Here is a 20,275-nt window from a genome sequence, read left to right as displayed (position 1 = left end):
TTATTCAAAGTTTAGGATTTTAGCAGAATGTGATTATCTTTTGTGTAAGAGTTTGCACTTGAGTATTTAAAAGTCTTTATGGTAGTTCACGAGCCTCCTTGGAGAAGGAAATAGCCACCCACTCCAGTATTCTTGCCTGGAGAATCCCATGGACAGAGAAGCCTGGAGAGCTACAGTCCATGGGGTTGCAAAGAGTTGGACACGACTGAGCAACTAACACACACACGAGTCTCCTAAATATTCTTATGCAGTATTTTGCGTTATTATTAACAATATATCCTACCAGCTCCTCTCTCTCCACAGAAGGACTTTGTGGTACATGTTTCAGCTTTGTAACACCTCCCTCCTAATCCTCAGATCTTTGACACTAATTCTGGAAGACTGGGGTGGGTGGGGAGGGCTTTAGGTGGGATTTTGCTTCAGAAGAACATGGATGCCTACCTCTTCCATCATGAAGCCACATAATAGTCACTCATAATAATTTTTTTTTTTTTGCATAAGCACTGTAGTTAAATAACACTTAGACTTTTTGATCATATTTTACATGTTGTATAATGACCCAGATACACCACACATACATCACATACATAACTAATACGAATGTTTCACGGATAATTACTTATTTACTATGTGTGATGCCGTCAGATAGTATGTGTTTTATTTGATTCTGTTTCATTAGAAAATACACCAGTCACACCCCAGTTGTTTCCACAGCCCACGAATGGTTCATGATTTGGAATTTAGAACTTACTGCTCTAAGTCGTTCCATAAGGGTGTAAAAAAAAGTCTCTTCATCCCCGTGGGAGGCTGATGCGCCCGGAGTGGTTCACTGACACACACAGATGTGCACGCACAGCTGGTTTCACTTCTGAGAAAGGCGTGTCACAGGATTTGATGGAAAGTGTGTTTATAGAGAGGACCTGGTTTGCAGCTCCTAGCGCAGCAAGTAATTGGGAACCACCAATTTATCCTTTTTCCTGGGTCCTAGATTCTGACTCCAGTGGGAAATTAGATACTAGAACGTTCGAAGCAGAAGATGCAGTCGCTGTATCCCTCTTGTTCTCTCTTGCTCCCTCCTCTCCTCACCCCCACTGTTTCTCTTAAATAACGGAAACGGAAGAAAACAAAATGAAACCAACTGCAAGAAAACACACGAGGCTGTTGATGCATTTCCCAGTTTTTATGAGACTGTGTCTCACACTGTCGGCTACTTTCGAATGTTTTGCCCAATTTCCTTTGATCCGTCTCCCAAGATACAGGGTGATGCTTTATTTTGGGTGAGGCTGGCAGCTGCTTTTCACTGCTCTTTTCCTTGGAGCTGTGCAAGCACAGCCGTAAAGTTTATTTTTACATCTCACCACAGGACAAGAATCCACATTCTCGACTGAGCTTTGGACACTCTGATTTAACAAATTGTGAAAAATTTCTTGGCCCAGATAAACGTCTCTCTAAATTAAGACCTTGCTCCCGGAAGCCCAAGAATTCATTAAGCCATATTTAGCCATGATCACTGATGATTTAAAGTACAATAATAAAGGAGAAGTTTATACCGAGCTCTGAATGCACTGTTGGAGAGTCTGTCCTATGATTGACTTTATATAGCTTTAGTGTTAAAATAATTCTTCCATTTCATCTAGTGCCTGCCTTTTCTCCAGCCAGTCCTTTATGCAAGTAGAATAACAGCTGTCATCCAAGCTCCCAGTGCTGCAGGGCATGGCATCTGTCCCAGTGCCACCAGAGAAAGTACCACGTCATCTCAGAACAGCATATCAGCCCTGAGGTCCCAGGCTTTCCCATACAGAGACTCATCTGTCATCAGTGGAAAGAAACAGCAAGCACTCTGCAAAGGTGTATTTGTTCCAGCAAAGCCAGAGTACCCCAGACAGGGATTCTCTCACTATTCTGTTAGCTGGTCAAGGGAATTAACTTTGACCATATTATTCAAGTCCTGAGTTTAGGCAGCAGTGCAGTGAGCATTGCTGAACATTGAACTGATGCCTAAACTCAGGGCTTAATATGATTAAAAGCCCACAGCTGTGGTACTGAGATCTAAATTCAGGTTTCTTGTCCTGGGAACTCATCTACCTATTCTGGTGAATATTACTGACTTAGTAATTCTGACGGAGAAGGCAATGGCACCCCACTCCAGTACTCTTGCCTGGAAAATCCCATGGACGGAGGAGCCTGGTAGGCTACAGTCCATGGGGTCGCTAAGAGTCGGACACGACTGAGCGACTTCACTTTCACTTTTCCCTTTCATGCACCGGAGAAGGAAATGGCAATCCACTCCAGTATTCTTGCCTGGAGAATCCCAGGGACGGCGGAGCCTGGTGGGCTGCCGTCTATGGGGTTGCACAGAGTCGGACACGACTGAAGCGACTTAGCAGCAGCAACAGCAGGAATTCTGAAGCCATCTCATCAGCTCTCTTGGTGTCCAGTGGAGGGGCAGGGCTTATAATTTCCATTTTCCCTAAACAAAGCTCAGGTTTGACTTCCTGACACTTGACTTAGGCTAAGGAACACCCATTATTCTTTTATCCATCTCTTGCATGTTATCTTGTCATTTCCAGAGATCTGCCAAGAAATGTATATTTCACCTTATTGCTTTTATTTGTATCAACATCACTGAAACTTTGTTAGTATGTATCTCATTGCCATCAGAGTCACTGTGGCCCTTCTGTCTGTAGCTTGGTCACTGCTGAAAGTAATCTTTTCTTGTTTAATGGTGGACATATCTCTTGACTGTGCTGTTGTCAATATGATATTTTTTCAGGGGGCCATGCCATGCAGCTTGCAGGATCTTAGTTCTTTGACCAGGGATCAAACTCAGGCCTCAACAGTGAAAGCATTGGGTCCTAATCACGTGACCACTAGAGACTTTCCTCAATATGATATTAATGTCACTGGATTTAAGAAAAATCTACTTAACTAAGAAGTCTTTTGATCATTAATTTTATTAGGTTATAGGTTGGGGTACCATGCTGTATTGAATTGGAAAGTACGTGAACTATGGAGTCAGATAGGTTTGGGTTTACATCTTTTGTCTTCTAGTTACTGGTTATATGTCTTTGAGACATTTACGTAGTACCTCGTATGAAGTTCTAGAACTCAGTTGGTGGACACTCAATCACTGATAATTTTCTTTGGTTATGACAAAAAATGAGTGTTTCTATTGTGTGAATGTCTATGAATTTCCCAAACTCTATCGCATCATGGAAATCTGTGTCAATTTTGGGGCTGGATGAGCTAACCTGCTCTCCTTGGGTGGACTCCCTCTGTTGCTGATGGATGGGGCCTTCAGAGCGTCGGGCTTCCCACCAGTTTACCTTCACTAATCTGAGCAGGAGAAGCAGCAGCAAACAGCACATTGTAAATTACTGTTGCTTTCCACAGAAATTTCAAACTGAAAAATCTATTTTAAACTACATGTTTGCTCATCTTAAAGAGTTGCATTATAAACTGTTAGAAATCAGGGGCCATTAAACAACAATTTTCATTTACAGTAGATTCAGCACATAATTATCTTTGAGTTTGGAAAGGATGTGCTGATGAATGCCAAGTAAAGCATCGTACACCTCTAAAGATACAGGCCTCCCTGCTCACCTAGCCAGTCCTAGATGGTCTTTCTTCCAAACTGGCAGCACTTTACACCTGTGGCTGGGGGCCCAACTTGAGCCTCAGGCACAATACCATCGGGGCTTAGGTGCATCGGCCTGTTAGCGGGCTCGCCTTTGCCTCTGCCCCCAGGTTTTCCAGAAATACAGTAGGGAGAACCCAGAGAGGGCTTTGGGGCTGACATGACAGACGATTGTCAATAAAATGCGTGCCATCGCCTGCCAGATGTCGGCTCTGCTGGAAGGAACGTTCATCCAGAAGGAGCGTGTGTCAGAGGTCACTCAGCTCTCAGCTTTGAAAAGGCAGCCATGCAAGAAGGCAGTGCTCTTGGGAGTTCTTGGGAGAAGAGAAAAACCGTGAGGAAAAGAACTTGCTGCATCATAAGATCCTTTAGCTGCAAAGTTCTGATTTTTTTTTCTATCTTATTGACATATAATTGACAAGTAAATTTGTAAGATATTTAAAGTGTACAGCATAATGATTTGATATTCGTATACATTGTGAAAGGATTCCTCACATTGAGTTAATGACCACGTCTATCACCTCAGCTACTTAATTTGTTTTATTTTTATTTTTTTGTGAGTGCATTTAAGTTCTACTCTCTTAGCAATTTTCAGTTATATGATACAGTGTTATCCTCTGTGTGTGTGTGTGTGTGCGCACGTGCGTGCGAGCACACAGTCAGTCATGTCTGTCTTTGTGACCCCATAGACTGTAGCCTGCCAGGCTTCTCTGTCCATGGGATTATCTTGCCAAGAATATTGGCATGTGTTGCTATGTACTCCTCTGTTGGGGTCCTTTAATGGACCAGAACCTGGTGGTATGGAGTCAACGATAAAAAAGTAAAAGAAAGAAGGAAGAAAAGAGGCTGATAGTCTCTGGTTTACACAGGGTGTCAATACAACTCTAAGACAAAGAGTTAGCACTGTCTACGTAGGCTCAGGGCGCCTTCTTGAAGAGGTCTTGAAAGCCTGGGCAAGTAAGTAGACACAGCGGACCCCGTGCTCTGTGGAAGCAGCCTGAAGGAGAGAGAGAGAGGGAGAGAGAAAGAGAAATGAAGAAAGACACGAGGACCAATGTTCTGACGGAACAAAGGTGTTTATTCAACATATTGTGGGCATATATATACTGTCTTACAAGATAGCTTTTCTCAGTAGAGATAAGGATCAAAAATCTTGCTAGTCATCCAGGAAACATGAGGCTAGAGTCAATCTCAAAGAGAGGGGGTTGTAAATAGTTACTTTCCATATGAGAATGGAGGAGAGTTGTAAATGGTTACTTTTCACCTATGGGAAAGCTAACGAAGGAAAGGAGATTCTTATTATTCCCGGGAACCGCTTGTGGCTCCTCTTGCTCCTGCATTCAGGAGCTAATAAGGAACAAAGGGTTTATGCAAGACCGAAAACGGCACACAGGAAGCCTCCTGTTAAATGCTCTCTAACACTCCTCCAGGGATTATCACCTGTAGTCACCATATTTTGCACTAGATCCTCAGACCTTATTTATTTTAGAGCTGAAAGTTTGTACCCTTTTACCAAACTTCCTGTCTCCCATTCCCCCGGCTCCTGACAACCACTTTCTACTATTTCTATGAGTTCAACTTTTTTTTTTTTTTTTAACGATTCCATGTGTAACTGATTCCATATGGTATTTATCTTTCTTTATCTGGCTTATTTCACTTAGCATAATGACTTCCAGGTTCACCCATGTTGTCACAAATGACACAATTCCCTAAAGTAGAATTTAAAGTCATCACACCATTAGTATTACTCAGCCTTGAGTAACACACAGAATTCTTTTAAAGAACATATTGCTTGAATATATATAAATGTAAACCAGTCTATACTACTTTTGATTATACTTCTAGATTACTATAAAGCAAGAAAACATACACCTAAGTACTAAAGAGACCTCCATATTAATAGAATTTAATGATATTAAATAAAGGGATGAATGATTTTGTTTTGCTTACATTAAGACCACCTTTGGGGCTTCCCTGGTGGCTCACACAGTAAAAAATCTGCCTGCAACATAGGAGACCCGGGTTCAATCCCTGAGAGAGGAAGATCCCCTGGAGAAGGGAGTGGCAGCCCACTCCAGTATTCTTGCCTGGAGAATCCCATAGACAGAGGAGCCTGGTGACCTATAGTCCATGAGGTCACAAAGAGTTGGACACTACTGGGCAACTAAACACACACACACACAAGACCACTGTACAAGGTAAAAACAGGGTGTAGATGGAACCACACAGGGGTTGTTAAGTTCAGAAGGCCTTTGCGGCCTGTGCTGTGGGCTCCAGTTCTGGCCCTATTCTTATCCATTTAACTGCTAGAGCAATATTATTCTTACAGCCAACCTGTCCCTACCTGGCTTAAACCTGGGAGAATTCACTTCATTGGTATTGGTCACGAGTGGGGAGGTTGAGGGAAGCTGTAGACTTGGGAATATTTTGCTTGTCCTGCCAGCCCTTGAAAGCTATTCAGGGAGCTGGGCTGCAGTGGGCAGCAGGTTATCTGCAAATGCCCAGAATTCTGCCAATGAGTGATTTGCTGATGTTTTCCAGTGAACAAACTGGCTTTCTCATGTCCCCCTCACAGCATGAATTTTCTGAAACTCTTTGAGACTCAACAAATCATCTGCTTGAAAAATCTCTCCACTTTGCTGAGTGCCCTGGGCTTGGAGAAGAGGGATGGGGGCGGGGAGCAGCCTCAGCTCTTTACGCTGCTCACACAGAATTCATCCCCAAGGCTCTAATTTGGGAGCCTGGGCTGGGAGGTCCTTTTCTGTGGCTGCACTGTTCAGAATTTGCAAAGAACGTCACCATCTGCTCCTTTTGTGACCCCATGTCACACAGAACAGAACATACTATTCTCATTCCCAACCCTTCCCCTTTTAAGGCTGTGCGCAGTTGTCCCATTTGGGGCAGAACAACTCTTTTTTTTTTTTGGCTCCTGCTCTCTGTCTTTCCCTGGAGAAGCATCAGAACCTGCATCAGAGCATGGCTTCTGGGGTCCTGGCTCTGAACCTGTGTCCAGCTGAGCTGGCTTCTTTGCTCCTTCATATTCGAGCTTCATTTCTGCCTGTGGAGGTGCTGGGAGCCTTCAAGGACCACAGTCTTGAGGTGCCCATGGCTGTTGGCCTCCCTGCCCTTCCTGATTTCCTCTCTGTCTCTCCCCTTCTCTGTAGATCTGCCATCTGAGCACCTGCTGCTCAGTGATGCTGCTGGCCACCTCTTCACTTGTTCTCTGCTGGGCATCTCCTTCTCCACGCTTTTCTCCTTTCTAGCATCTTCTTCGGTATTTCTCTTCTCTTGGGTAAATGAGTTCTTCTGTGTCACCATCCCCAACCAGTTGTTGCTTCTTTTTTTCTCAGTGGCTGACAAACAGATCCCAGGATGATCAGGGGTGATTTGGGAGCATTGAGGTGACTCTTAGAACAGCACAGAATGGACAAGCTGCTCACGGGGGCAGATTCTGAGCCCCATAAGCTCTGCAAGTCTGATGCTGGAAAACAGTGGTGTCTCTGTCTTCATCAGAGGAAGCTTTTTCTTGGTACTGTGTTCCGATTCAGACACAAAGCCACAGCAGGCTCCCTGGAGCCCGGGGCGGAGATCACTCACAAGAATTCTCTCTCGTTTCTGAGAAGCCCTTCATGGTTTTGATTTGTTGTGTTTGCAGAACTCTCCTGCAGCAGCTGCAGAAGCTTCAGACTCTGGTGATGGGCAAGGTTTCTCGCACCTGCAAACTGGCTGGCACACAGACTGGCACATGCCTCATGGTGAGTTTCCCGAATGAGCAGCACCGTTGCCACCCCGGCCCACTCCCCAGACTCCAGCCTCTCCCCAGCTTGCCACATCCAAGTGCTGGGGGTTGGAGGAACCACAGCTTGCTCGGAGGCTGTTTCTCTCCTATGATGTGACAGCAATTGACCTGGGTGCAGTCTGCTGGCTTGACAGAGGAGAGTCATCCTTCTAGACCTCCCAGGAGTTGCAGGTCTGCAGGTTTGCTCTGTGCATCTTGGAATTGATGGCTCCCACGTTCTCTTCTCACCCTGCAGGTCGTGGTGCTATGCTTTGCTGTAGCATTTGGCAGCTTCTTTCAGGGCTATGGGCCCTATCCTTCTGCCACCAAGATGGCCCTGCCCAGCCAGCATTCCCTGCAGGAACCCTACACATCCTCTGTGGGTAAGACAGCATTTAGCAGCTGGGGAGGCGTCTTGTTTCTTTTCTCTTTCATTTCCCAAAACTTAACTTTCTGAAAGAAGTCTTATGTGACAGTCTAAATTTTTTTTTTTTGATGGGAGGACTGTATTAAATCACTTGGTTTGAAATAGCTCTATGATAAGCCTCCTTGGGTACAGAGCAGTGGTCTCAAAATCATTTCTCTATTAAAAATGCATATATATTTATATATCCATTCCTTGGGAGGAGACAATTCAATGTCACTGTTCCCTCTTTCCCATAAAAAACACTGATTGAATAGCATCAACACAAGCGTCTGCCCCCAAATTAGTGAGTGTGTAGTTAGCTGTCATCACTCTGACCTCCAGGACTTTGCAGGAAGTGTTCTCGGCTTCTGCTTACATATGAAAGCCTAATGTTTAAAAAGTAGTAAAAGTGTAACTTCTCCACTGAAGGGAGGAAGAGGGCCTTGGGAAGTCTGGTGCCCAGGCCACTTGTTGAGTCTCCCCTTGGGGTCCTCACGCACTGGGCTGAGACACCACTGGGAATTCTCTAGAGCTCCACAGAGCATGGCTTTCAGATTTCTGCTCTAGACTGTGTTCTCTGGCAAATCCTGACATCTTCTTTTGGAGTTCTGACACGGGGAGGGATGTGCATTTGCAGAGAAGGGGTTGGGGAGCCGTAAGTTTTCCATCACATTTTAAAGGAAATGTGGAAATGTATGTTACCACAGTAAGCATCTGTAAAGTGACATGAGATAATCAGCCTGTGTTACAAAATATAATGCCCAAGATTTAGAGAATTTGGAGACACAGGTGTTAGATGTGATAGTCTCATGTAGATCAATGATCTCTTTTAAGTACATGGTAAATAAGGGGATGGTATGTAGGGATCATGAAATAGATACATACACAAGTAAGAACAAGTGTGGAATTAGGGGTACTGGATTTTGAGGGTAGGCATAGTTTTGTGGTTCTGAAACATCTGAGGTAGGTATGTCTCTGCCAGGTATATGACAGAAGGTCCAGCATTTCAACAAAAAATTTCAGTGGTCTCCTGGGGAATTCTTTTTTTTCTCCAAGGGAATGTATCTCTAAATTTAAATGGAAGTTGATGAGAGCAAAGTTTCTATGTTGTAGAAAATTGCTCCTGAGCCATCTAGCTATGCAACTATTCTATAAAACAAAATAGTGTGTCTCCGTTGTTTGATTTATGGCTTTGGCCTTGTGTCTCCTCTCTAGTTTGTAAATGAAAACACAGTTTTCTGCACTTGTACCTTCCCCCTATGCAAGACCTACTCATGGAGGATGCTTACTTTAGCTGAGTCTGGACACCTCCAAATATTTGACTCCTATTCTCCATGAATTGTTTCCTCCAGATGGTTGCGGGGTGGGTGAGTGGCCTGGAGGGGAGTTTTATTTTCAAAGCAGTGGGGGTGGCAGTTTGCTTCCTGTGTATTTGTTCTTCTATTGTTCTTCCAGCACTTTATAATTGGTATCATTTTTCAACACACCAAACTCTGAAATCCTGAAGCCTTTATAGAAAGCCAACTCCAGTTGGCACCCTCAGTCCTAGGCAACAAGAACTAATGAATTGTCATCTCCCCACCCTGAGCATCTAGGGGGAGGTGTGATGTATCCTTGTGGTCTCTTGTAAGACCTGTTACTTTGCTTTGTTCTCAGTGAGATCCAGGAACCTGCTGATCTATGAGGAACATTCTCCCCTGGAGGAGCCGCCCAGTTCCGCCTCAGCTGGGGAGCTGGGGCGCTGGGACCGAGGCTCCGCTCTGCTCAGGGCAAAAGGGCTGGAGTCCAGGCCAGACGTGGATCTTCCCCATTTCATTATCTCAAATGAGACCAGCCTGGAGAAATCAGTGCTGTTGGAGCTGCAGCAGCACATGTGAGTCAAACAGACACGGGTTCACCTCTAAGGCACCAATGATGGGTTACGAGTTAGCAACCTGCAGTGTGCAGAGTAGACTTTCCCATTGGTCTGGTCCAACCCTCGGCTTTTTTGGGACCTGTTTCCAGCACCTGGGCTCTGGAGAGTCCATTGTTTGCCAACAGCTGGCCCTCACAGAGACTGGGGAAGAGACATAGTGAGAGCTGGCCCCGTGTCTGCTATGCCACAGGGAGCTGGCAGTGGCGGCTCCAAGAACTGGGGAAAGGGCTTGACTCCTTTCCTCCCTGTCTTCTTCCTCTCCTCAGAGTCTCACAAGTAAACATACGGTCCAGTAACAGCAGTGTTCTTGCTATGCAAATGCTGCCTCAATTCACGTTTCCAAGCTTCCTTCCAACTAGAGATACATATATGTCATGTTATATGTCAATATGTAGATTTATGATTTACATGTAAATAAACATGCATTAGGGCTTCCCAGGTGGCGCTAGTGGTAAAGAACTCGCCTGGCAGGGCAGGAGACATAAGAGACCCGTCAGGAAGGTCCCCTGGAGGAGGGCATGGCAACCCACTCCAGTATTCTTGGCTGGAGAATCCAGTGGATAGAGGAGCCTAGCGGGCTACAGTCCATGGAGTCACAGAGTTGGACATGACTGACGTGACTTAGCACACATGCAAACATGTGTTAATCATACTTAGATAGTTATATATTAATACTGAAGGACCCTTTGAGAGGCACTGTGCTTGTGTTTCCATTATTGAAAATAACATATATTTGTCTCCAGTTCTCCATGAGTTGTTTCCTTTAGATAGTTATGAGGAAGTGTCCTTGTATAAACATAAAGACTTGTATAACTGCTGGGGATTGTTACCCTGCAGGAGATGTACCTGGATACACTAAATGACACGGGAAGGAGTGTCTGCATACAATCCTGGTTATACATGGTGTGGTTGGTGGTCTAGCTGAACTTGTGCCTCCTAGAGATAATGCTATTCCAATACAAGTAGGAAAGTTTTTGTTTCAAATTTTTGAGCTTTCTTCCCATAATGCTGCAGGGGAAAGTTTGTAATTATATATACTTTTATATGTTTATATTCTACATGTATATTTAACATTTATAGCACTTATTATTTTAAGAACTATGTAAGTGTGACATAGAAATCCTTTGAAATACTTTACAAGGTTAGATATTACTATTATTCCCTAGAGAGAATTGTAGAAGCCAGAGAAGACTACCCTTGGGAGCCAGAGAAGACTTAGCCATTAAATAACTTGGCTCATGACAAAAGTCTTCTCTCCCCTTGTCTCAGCTTTTCAAGGCCCCATTGAAATCCCTCTTGTTCTGGAATGTCTCCCTGATACCAGAGCCCTCATCAGCTTCCTCTGAACGCCTAGGAGATGTTCTAGGTTGTTACACAATATAATAATGTATTTATTTTCTGTGATATATTTATTGTTATTTCATGATAGTTTGGGGTTTGTCTTTTTAACCTTCATCTAGAATCATTTAATCTTTATACAGGTTTCATCTTTATCTAAATTTTTTTTTTTTAAATCTTTATTCTAGACTAAGGATCAGCCTCTTATCCTTTTATTTTCTCCTTCCCAGGGTTTAGCATAGGGTATTTATCCTCAATAAATACAGTAATTTTAAGCAGCGTGCAAAGAATCAGTATCAAACCACCATGTTTATCCTCTGGGTTGGGATGTCTCCTTTGGCATGAGGATAAAGGCAGGAATGTGGACGGTGGACAGGCGGGTAGCAGGAGCCTTCGGGAACAGAGAAGTGCTGCTGGGAGGGGAGAAAAGAGGCATGTGTGGGCCAGCCCGCTGAGTCCAGTCGTGGGGTGATTGCGTTATCCCGCCAAGCATGATGGTGAGACTTCTTTCTCCTTCCGATGCCTTCACAGGGTCAGCACCAACCTGGAGGGGAATGAGACACTAAAAGTTGTAGAACTCGACAGAAGAGTGAACGCCACCTTTTAAAGCGGCTGTCGCCACCTCCCTCTGTCTCTTCACTTTGCCTTTACGTCTCCAAACCACCTTTTGTCATAAGCTTTTCCTTTTTGCCCACCGAATCCGGACGAAGACCTGGACCAGCAGTCCTGGCTCTGGATGGGAGGACGGCCTGGGATTTCCGCCTGCGGTGAGAGAGCGCCTCCCCCGGTCCATGTCCCTCCCTGCAGAGGGGAGCCCGCGCCCGTCCCTCGCTTACTGCCATAGGCAATTATCTTCGGTCGGGGTGGGACAAGCAGGCTTGTTTCTACCGACAGTGCCAAAAAGATACTGCCCGATTCTCACCGGGGTGGGTGTGACCTACTCCTTGAAGAAGAGCTGACTGTTGTTCACTCCAGACCCCACAAAAATTGCCCAGGATGCTTGTTGGAATCTGGCGAAGCACTGACTGACGCCCTGCCTTCCTCAGCCTGGCTCTGCGGTGCCCCGCGGGCGCCCCCTGCCGCTCTGCCCTGGGCCCCGGCCCTGGGCCCCTTCGCTGGAGCAAGGCGCCCCCTTCCTACTCTCAGGCCGCAAGTGCAATGCCTGAAGGAATCAGGCTTCTCTACTCCAGGCAAACCTGCCCCACCGTGTTGCTTGTAGGATTTCTCCACAGTCTGTGTCCCCACACGCCCCTAGTTCTGCCTCCCTGGCTTCTCCTCCCCATTTGTAAATAGTATTTATTAGCTTGCAGAGGCTTCCCCGGGCGACCACTGAAGACATCCGGACGCCTCCCTCCAGGCTCACAAGGTCCTCTGTTGGCCTGTGGAGCGCGGAGGGCAGCCTGGACTCTGGGATTCCCCATTCTTCCAGGCCGCGTTTTGTTTTGTGTTTTCTTCTTTTTTTATAATTTCCTGGAGGCTTCTAATTATAGTTGGGAAACCTCCCTAAGCATGTGTCCTCCTGTAGCATGAACTCAGAGGGGAAGACGGAGCAGGGCTCAGATCTGAGGCTCTGTGGACAGGTGCTTTTTCTGCCCTGTGCCCATGCCAGGGCAGCCCTGACCCCGGGCGTCTCAGACAGCCATGCTAGCCTAGCCTTCCCCACCTCCCCCGACAAGTCTGCTTTCCCTTCCTCTTCTGCCTCCGTACAGAGGCTGGGCCTGAGGCCTGCTCCTGGGGTCAGAGCAGGTGACATTTGTGTATCTGTGTCTTACCTTTTCTAGTCAGGTTTGGCCACTTTGCAGCTCACCCAAAGAGACACGACCTAATCCCCCAACCTACTTCTTTTTGTTTTAAATGATTAAGAGTAACTTTTGTAGTTTAAAAAAAAAAAACTTTCCTCCTTCATACAAATAAGAAATAGAAATAGACTTTTTATTGTATAATGTAGAAGGCTCCCCTTAAATGTTTTTCTGTAGCTTGTAAAAGATTTGTGTAAGAAATTTGCTCACATTTTGTTTTTTATTTTTAGAAGTAGCTGAAGCACTTTTAGTTTGAACTCTCTTGTCTCTGGTTTTCTCTCTCATCTCTGTTGTCATTGGAACCTGTACTTAGGAGAGATTAAGCCACTCCTGGGCCCTCTGTTCTATATCAGGCACAGAATTTGGCGTCATTAGCATTTGCCGTGAGACCTCATAAGCAGTGGACTCATTGGACACGAGTCTGAGCAAACTCCGGGAGATAGTGAAGGACAGGGAAGCCTGGCGTGCTGCAGTCCCATGGAATTGCAAAGCATCAGATATACGACTTAGAGACTGAGCAACAACAAGCTCATAAGCAGATCTGTCTGGTACCTTCAGGGCTCACCGTCAGTGATTCCTCTCTCTCCCTACTGTGATGGAGAAAGTTCCGACAGGGAGATGGCCAAGTTCCTTTTCTTGGCCCTGTGTGAAGCTGGATCAGGATCACAGTGGTCACCTCTCACTGTCCCATCCATTGGCCAGCAAAGGCTGAGACCAGACCGGCTGGGCTGTGTGGGAGGAGGGTTGCTAGTACATGCCCTGTTCCCTTCTGTTTCTCTCTCCTTCTCTTCTGCTCTAGACCTTCCTGGGTCTGGCTGGTGTCTGCCAACCAAGGGCCGCTACTGACCCATCCCTCTCTTTAATACATCATGTAATTATCAGGCACTGGCAGCCCATGGGGTGGGGTCAAAGGTGGCTAAGAAGGTGAGAAAGTAGTATTAACTCTAGTATTTGGACGATTAGAAAGTGAAGCTTTTCCTGTGTTGGTGAGAATGGGTCAGCTTACCCACCTGACACACTGGAACCAGATCGGGTTTTTAAGGCTCCTGGATTAGCCTGAGTGGAAAACCTCTTCGTCTGAGAAAAGAGGAGAAAAGGACAACCGACTCCTAGGGCCCATCCTTTGTGCCTTGAGGATTTTATTTCCTTGCTTGACCTCACTCTCTCCAGCCCTCCAAACAACAGGGCTTGATCTCTGGGCAGCCATTCTTCCAGAACTGAATCTATGTCTAGAGACCGAGGATATCAGCCTGAGGGCTCAAATGGCCATTGTAAAGGGGATCCAAGGACCAGTTGCTGCTCTTTTGAGAAAGACCTCTGCTCCCCACTCGTTGCTCAGGCAAAGAAGAGGAACTAAACAGTTACTCCTTTAGGAGAATGTAATGGAGTCCAGAGGATGCAGAAGAGTTGGATAACACCAGATTGGTTCCAAATAGTTAATATGCACATTTTCTCTTCCAGGGTTAAGCTCACAATGTCAGTGAATTTGTTTTCCCCCCAGAACCATCCCATACCATAGATGAGTCAGTAATACCCGGTGCCCTGAAGATGTTAAATAGTGGCAGGCTTTCAGCTTCGAAACCTCAGTTTTGGAAAATTTGAGACTGTTAGCACAATCGTCAATCGTAAAGAATCAATGTTAATGATAAATATATTAATATATTTTCCATCATGTCAGCAGATTTTCCTCTTTCCTTTCTTTGATTAGCCTAGTGGAGGAGATGTCTTGTAAAAAGTTAAGAGAACACATACTTTTTTACTGGATGAGATCTGAGTAACCCAGACTCCCCAGCGTGGTTCTATTCACAGCTCTGGACTTTGCACTTAGAAATGGCTACTGTAAATGAAAAGCCTCAGTGCCAGGTTTAAGAAAGGATTTCTGTGAAGTGTTAGGACTCTGGAGCCTAGCTCACATAAAGAGAGTGTTATATAAAAATCTGACAGCTGAACTAGGTTGCTCCTTTTGGCAGGAGGTGGGGATGAGTTTTGACACCAGTACAGGCAAAATTAGATAACCTTTTTATTAGTATAAATGATTTTGATTTAGAGACCTAATTTGTAGACTGTGAAATCAACTTTTAGTGCAACTTATTTACAAACCAACTATAAATACCATGGGTTTTTTTTCCTTCCTCATGCCTGAATGCCAAGAGAGGGCTGTGATTCTCATGTGTCCTTGGAGCAAGAGTGTTGAACTGGTTCACCTTTGTTCTGGCAGTGAGTCAGTGTCCAGAATTTTTGACACAAGTGTTTTATTAAAAAAATTTTTTTGCGCTTTGTGTCTCTTTCTTCTGTGTTGTCACACTGACCGAAAGACAAGGATGAGAGAACCCTCAGGGCCAGCTCCTCTGCACACATGCTGTTTGTACACAGGGTGCATGCTCAGAGACCTCTCACTTCCCATCAGGGAGAAGGAGCATCCACGCCAGCCTTGCTACCGTGGGGAAATGGCAGATGGAGGAGAAGTCTGTAGCCTCCCCCTTCTCTGCCAAGTGCTCTTGTCAGTAATTCAGTTCTGTGGACTCTGGTCTTTATTACAGACACTAGCTCTCCTGCTTGCAGTGCAAACAGACCATTAGCAGGTAGTGCTCTGATCAAGGTCATTTTCTTTGAATTCCTTTTTAGCTGAGACAGTTAGGAGACATGTGATCAGATCAGACCCTCTGGGAGGGCAGCTCTAGGAGAGAGTAGAGGCCTGTGAAGCAGCCAGAGACGGAGTTCAGATTCTTCTTTCATTCACTCATCCATTCATTCATTGAGTTGTCATTCGTTCCCAAGAGTGTTGCAAGAGACCCTAGTGAATATTGGGGAATAAGGGGACTGAGGAAGCTTCATTAATCAATAACTATTCAAAAGGCCCAAGTGCCAGCTCTCTCTTTCCCTCCCTTCACCACCCCCGCCCCCCGCCGCCTTGCATGGGCGCACACATAGATGCACATAGACACACACAAGAATACATTCCTCCCTTGTCTTGGACACTCATTTGTGCATTACATGTGCCTTATATTTGAATCCAGGGTGACTGAGGGCCATGTTGTCATTGGGAGATTTTGTAAACACCCTTGTAGTACTAAATTGAAGTGGGTTTGGGTGATGAAACTTCCAAAGGCTCAAAAATGGTTTCCTAAAAGTGAGCCTTGATCACATCTATACATCAGGAGAAAAGAAACAGAGTGATGTCCATTAGGAAAATCCTGTTTTGCCAAGGTGCAGTCACATCAAAAAATGGCCAGCCGGGATTAAAGGTATTATAAATCCTCAGAGCAGAACATTTTCTTGGCACAGAAGAATCCAGTGCCTTTGAGGATTCAGGCTCCATGTTGCCATGGCCAAAGGGTCAGTACCACCTACCACAGGACATGTTTCATGTTGTCATTTTGGGCAACAGAAAATTCAGGAATGCTATGTCTGGGTTTCTAGAAGGAAGAAAAATGATAGTTCTTGAACACTTACTAAATGCTGGGTCCTAAGTAAGGGATTCCCTGGTGGCTCAGCAGTAAAAAAATCCACCATCAATGCAGGAGCTGCCAGAGACATAGATTCGATTCCTGGGTCAGGAAGATCCCCTGGAGGGGGGGCATGGCAATCCACTCTAGTATTCTTGCCTGGAGAATCTGGTGGGCAGAAGTCCACCTATGGGCTACAGTCCATAGGAGCACAGAGTCAGACGTGACTATAGTGACTTAGCACGCAAACACATGCTAAATAAGTCTTTTAATGTTATAGAGAGAGAAAACAAGGGCAACTAATTATAGGAGGTGCAGCAATTTGTGGACTAGGTTGAGCAGGTCTCTTTCTGCGTCAGCACACTGTAAGCTTTGAAGTTCCTCTGGGTGGAGAATGCAGTGCCTCCTACTCCCTGGGCTGGCCCCGCTGTGCAAAGTTGAGAGTTTTTTGCCTCATACTGGAGATGTTCATCTCTTGTTCGGTTCATCCCATCCTCTGTGAGTTCCGGCTAGCAGCCTCTGCATCCTGGGAAAGCAACACCAGCAATTTTAGCTGTTTCTCTGCTCCTCTCGCTTGCTAACCAGCTGGCTGAGAACATGAACTTTTTTGCACCATGGACCCGTGGCCTACACTGTTCAGCAAATCTCCCTTTCAGACGGAATATTTTCTGAGTCTATGAAAAACAACCAGCACTCTGACAAATTGTGGGCGACCGTTTTTAAACAATGCTGAGCAGACTCTGGACTATAATCAACCATGAGCTTTAATGTTTGCGCTGACAGGCTGGGCTTTTCTCTCTTTGGTAACAGGTTATATAGACCAGTAATGTTTAAGTCTAAATACATTGTGAGTCTGTTATCTGTCATATCATGCTGGGTTTTTTTTAATGGCTTTTTATTCTTTATCATAGCTAAGTAAATACCAAAAAAAAAAAAAAAAAGCAAATGCTTTGTAGGATACTTGTATTTAGTTTGGAAGAAAATGAATTTAAATTGTTATGCTTTTGTATTTCCATTTCTTGCAAATAAAAATATTTTTTCTTAAATAGTAAAAAGTTGTCCAGTCTTGAAAATCCTTGATATTCTGCTTTTAAAAGTTTTTTTGTATAAGCTTGGATCTGCCTATGTGTGCCTAGCCATTCTTTCCTATCTAGTGCAATTGAAAAAAGAGCCTCAAACCAGCAATTTGTATGTTATCAAGTGCTGAATCCAAGTCTCAGTTGGAGGAATATTGAAAAATATAATTGTTTTTTCAGTCAGTCACAGGAAGAAAACCCATATTCTCTGGAGATTTATGCTGCCTGACTGCTATTTTCGTTGTCTCCTACAACTATTCTTTAACTAGATTTTAGAACTCCATGGATTTGATTTTTCTTTCCCCGTCTCGGGATGCTTGAGAATGATGGCTTGGACCTGAGCCAGAAGAGAAGGATCCTTCTTTATAGGAACAGTTGCAGAGGATGCCTAACATTGGATTCATGCTCCAGAAATTATGGTGAAATGGTTGATAAAGGTCAATGCGCTCAAGCAGAATTACCTTCATTCCATTGCAGTCTCTGTATTCAAATTTAATTTTCTCCACTCAGAGAGAGTGGGGCTTCATTTAACCTTAGAAAAAGTAGCCAAGATGTTAACAGACTAAGGCCACGGAGCACGCTTATCTGGAGCTCCACCCACCCCCAAGACCTTTTCCTTAGCAGCGCGCGGAAACTTTCTTTGAGCTCCTGGGTGTGTTACTCTCTTGCTGCCTCTCTTCTCTGGGCACCTGGACTGTCTCTGCTTCTATTCCTACACAAGGGTCCTTTCCCAGTGGAGGATTTTAGTCACCCTCCCTCTTTCTTATTCTGCGAGCCTATTATGGAAACTTCCTCTGTGGCATTCTGATATCTTTCCAGGGATGTGTGGAGGGGGCAATACTCACTGGTTTGAAGATGCGCTGTATTAATCATGCCTTTGTATGTTCTGTATTCCTGACACTTTGACAACTGGGACCTTGGTGACCCAGAAAGGGACTGCTCCTCACAGGGGTAGCCAAGCACTAGATATAGTAAAGGACTTGCCTGTAAGCACAACTTTCATATGCAAACCAGAACTGGTTCCTCAAGCACCTCCTTTATGAGCTCTCAGGACCTCACTATCCCCCTGCCCTAATCACCACGACCAGGTACCAGACCACTAGAAACAATCTCTACACCTCAGAGCCCACTGAAATTCTTCAAACTAGCCACTCCTAAACCTACTTTCCTTGGCTTGCTTGTTCCTTCCCGCAGAAACGACAGTAAAGCTTCTGGCCTAATTTTCCTCCCTCTGCTTCTCAACCAACCCTGGTGCTTCTTGGGAACTGAGAGTAACAAACTACCTTTTCTTTTCTAAAAATTTTCAACAGCTTTAATTAATGTTAATAATCATTATTGCATATTTATTAAGTACTCAGTCTGTTGAAATCTGTTAAATGATATAGAAAAATTATAATAATAGCATAAAACAAACTATAATAATAGCATAAAACTTGGAGAAGCTAGGAAACTATAAGACATAGAAACATTAGAAAATACTCACTATTTGTTAGTGAATATGTTGATAATGTTCCATAGTCTTTCAACTTGATTCACCTCCCTGCTAATTAATATGTAATCTGAATCTTCTTGTAGATTATTTTTTTGATAAAGATGAACATTTTTTAAGCTTCTGTTTTTTTATTTTATTTCTTTACAAACTATCTTTTCAATAGTGATTGTCTCTTTATCTGTTGGCCTCACTGTATTTGAATAATAATAAAATCTATATTTCAAAACATATTCCTTAGGCATCAGGATGTCAAATCAGAGGCTGATCTCAGGCTCACAGGCCTTTTCACAGACAGGTTTCACGGATGGGCCTACTCTGATTTAGAGCAATGTAACACAGATTTATTGTCTCATTTTACACTGGATGTCACTTTTGTTCCAGAAAGAGTCAATGAGACCTACACAGATTGGTGGGGCTTGTTCTTGGGAACAGAAAGAAACAGAAAGCAGGTGTCTATAAAGTGCTGCTGCCGTGCTCCGTTTCTAGGGCAAATCGTACCTCACATCTCTGAAAACGAGAGCTATCCAGGTGAAGGAATGCTGGGATTCAGTGGGGAAAAGAACCAGTGGATTCAGGAGATAAAGGTTATGGGCTCTTGCTTCGTAACCATTAACTTGTTGACCTTGAGGGAAAAGGAGACACTGAGCACCTGGGCTTCCCTGGTGGCTCCGTGGCTGAAGAATCCACTTGCAATGCAGGAAACACGGGTTCCATCCCCGGGTCGGGAAGATCCCCTGGAGGAGGGCATGGCAACCAACTTTGGTATTCTTGCCTGGAGAATCCCCGCGGACAGAAGAGCCTTGGGTGGGGTGGGGGGGCGACAGTCCATAGGTTTGCAAAGAGTTCAACACACGAGCATGCACACGCTGAGTGCCTATTATGTACCAGGTGATTTTCATGCATTATCTGTGATCTTGTTCATTTTTTCTAGAATGGTTATGGAGGATGCATAATCACCCCCTCTCACAGTTGAGGAAACTGGGGTTCCAAAATTAAGACTCCTACTCAAATGATCATGTGGTAAATTCGCTGCTAATGAGAGATTTGAGCCCTGGTGTTCATTGGTTCCAAGTACATAGTCTGTGAACTATACTATGCTGTTTTTTAGGGCTTGAGGATTTGTACTTGTAAAAATACAGGAGTTAGCCTACATCAAAGGCTGCAAGCCTTCAGCTCATGCACAAATGCTGCTGGTTTGGCCCTAGGATGATTCTGACATTTAAAAATTGTTGGTTAACATTTCAACACTCAAAGATTTCTCATACAACTCCAGGTCTCCATATTTTCTTGAAAGACTTGAAGACCAGGCAATTTTAGGAGCTGAGTAACAGTGGCCCCTTAGATGGTGTAGGCCATCTCTGTGTGACCACATTTCCCACACTCAGGCT

At 44.6% G+C, this 20,275-nt stretch overlaps 1 protein-coding gene across 7 annotated transcripts in view; it reads left to right on the top strand.

The window, feature by feature from the left end:
• Window positions 1–15,148, top strand: part of CREB3L2 (cAMP responsive element binding protein 3 like 2) — a 254,622-nt gene extending 239,474 nt beyond the window's left edge. For 3 of the 7 annotated variants that reach the window (XM_081533104.1, XM_081533103.1, XM_081533106.1), the window contains exons 9-12: window positions 7,293–7,392; window positions 7,672–7,798; window positions 9,478–9,694; window positions 11,606–13,049. In XM_081533104.1, coding sequence (XP_081389230.1) covers window positions 7,293–7,392; window positions 7,672–7,798; window positions 9,478–9,694; window positions 11,606–11,681 — 520 coding nt within the window. In that variant the 3' untranslated portion in view covers window positions 11,682–13,049. Of the gene's footprint in view, window positions 1–7,292; window positions 7,393–7,671; window positions 7,799–9,477; window positions 9,695–11,605; window positions 13,075–15,024 lie in introns of those variants that run through there. The other 4 variants (XM_081533105.1, XM_081533107.1, XR_014066426.1 and 1 more) reach the window with 3 other exon arrangements.
• The last annotated feature ends 5,127 nt before the right edge of the window (window positions 15,149–20,275 follow it).

Source organism: Giraffa tippelskirchi, chromosome 10, assembly GCF_054371585.1.
Source record: "Giraffa tippelskirchi isolate mGirTip1 chromosome 10, T2T-mGirTip1v1.2.pri, whole genome shotgun sequence".
Taxonomy (NCBI): Eukaryota; Metazoa; Chordata; class Mammalia; order Artiodactyla; family Giraffidae; genus Giraffa; species Giraffa tippelskirchi.
This window is presented reverse-complemented; position numbering and strand designations above follow the sequence as displayed.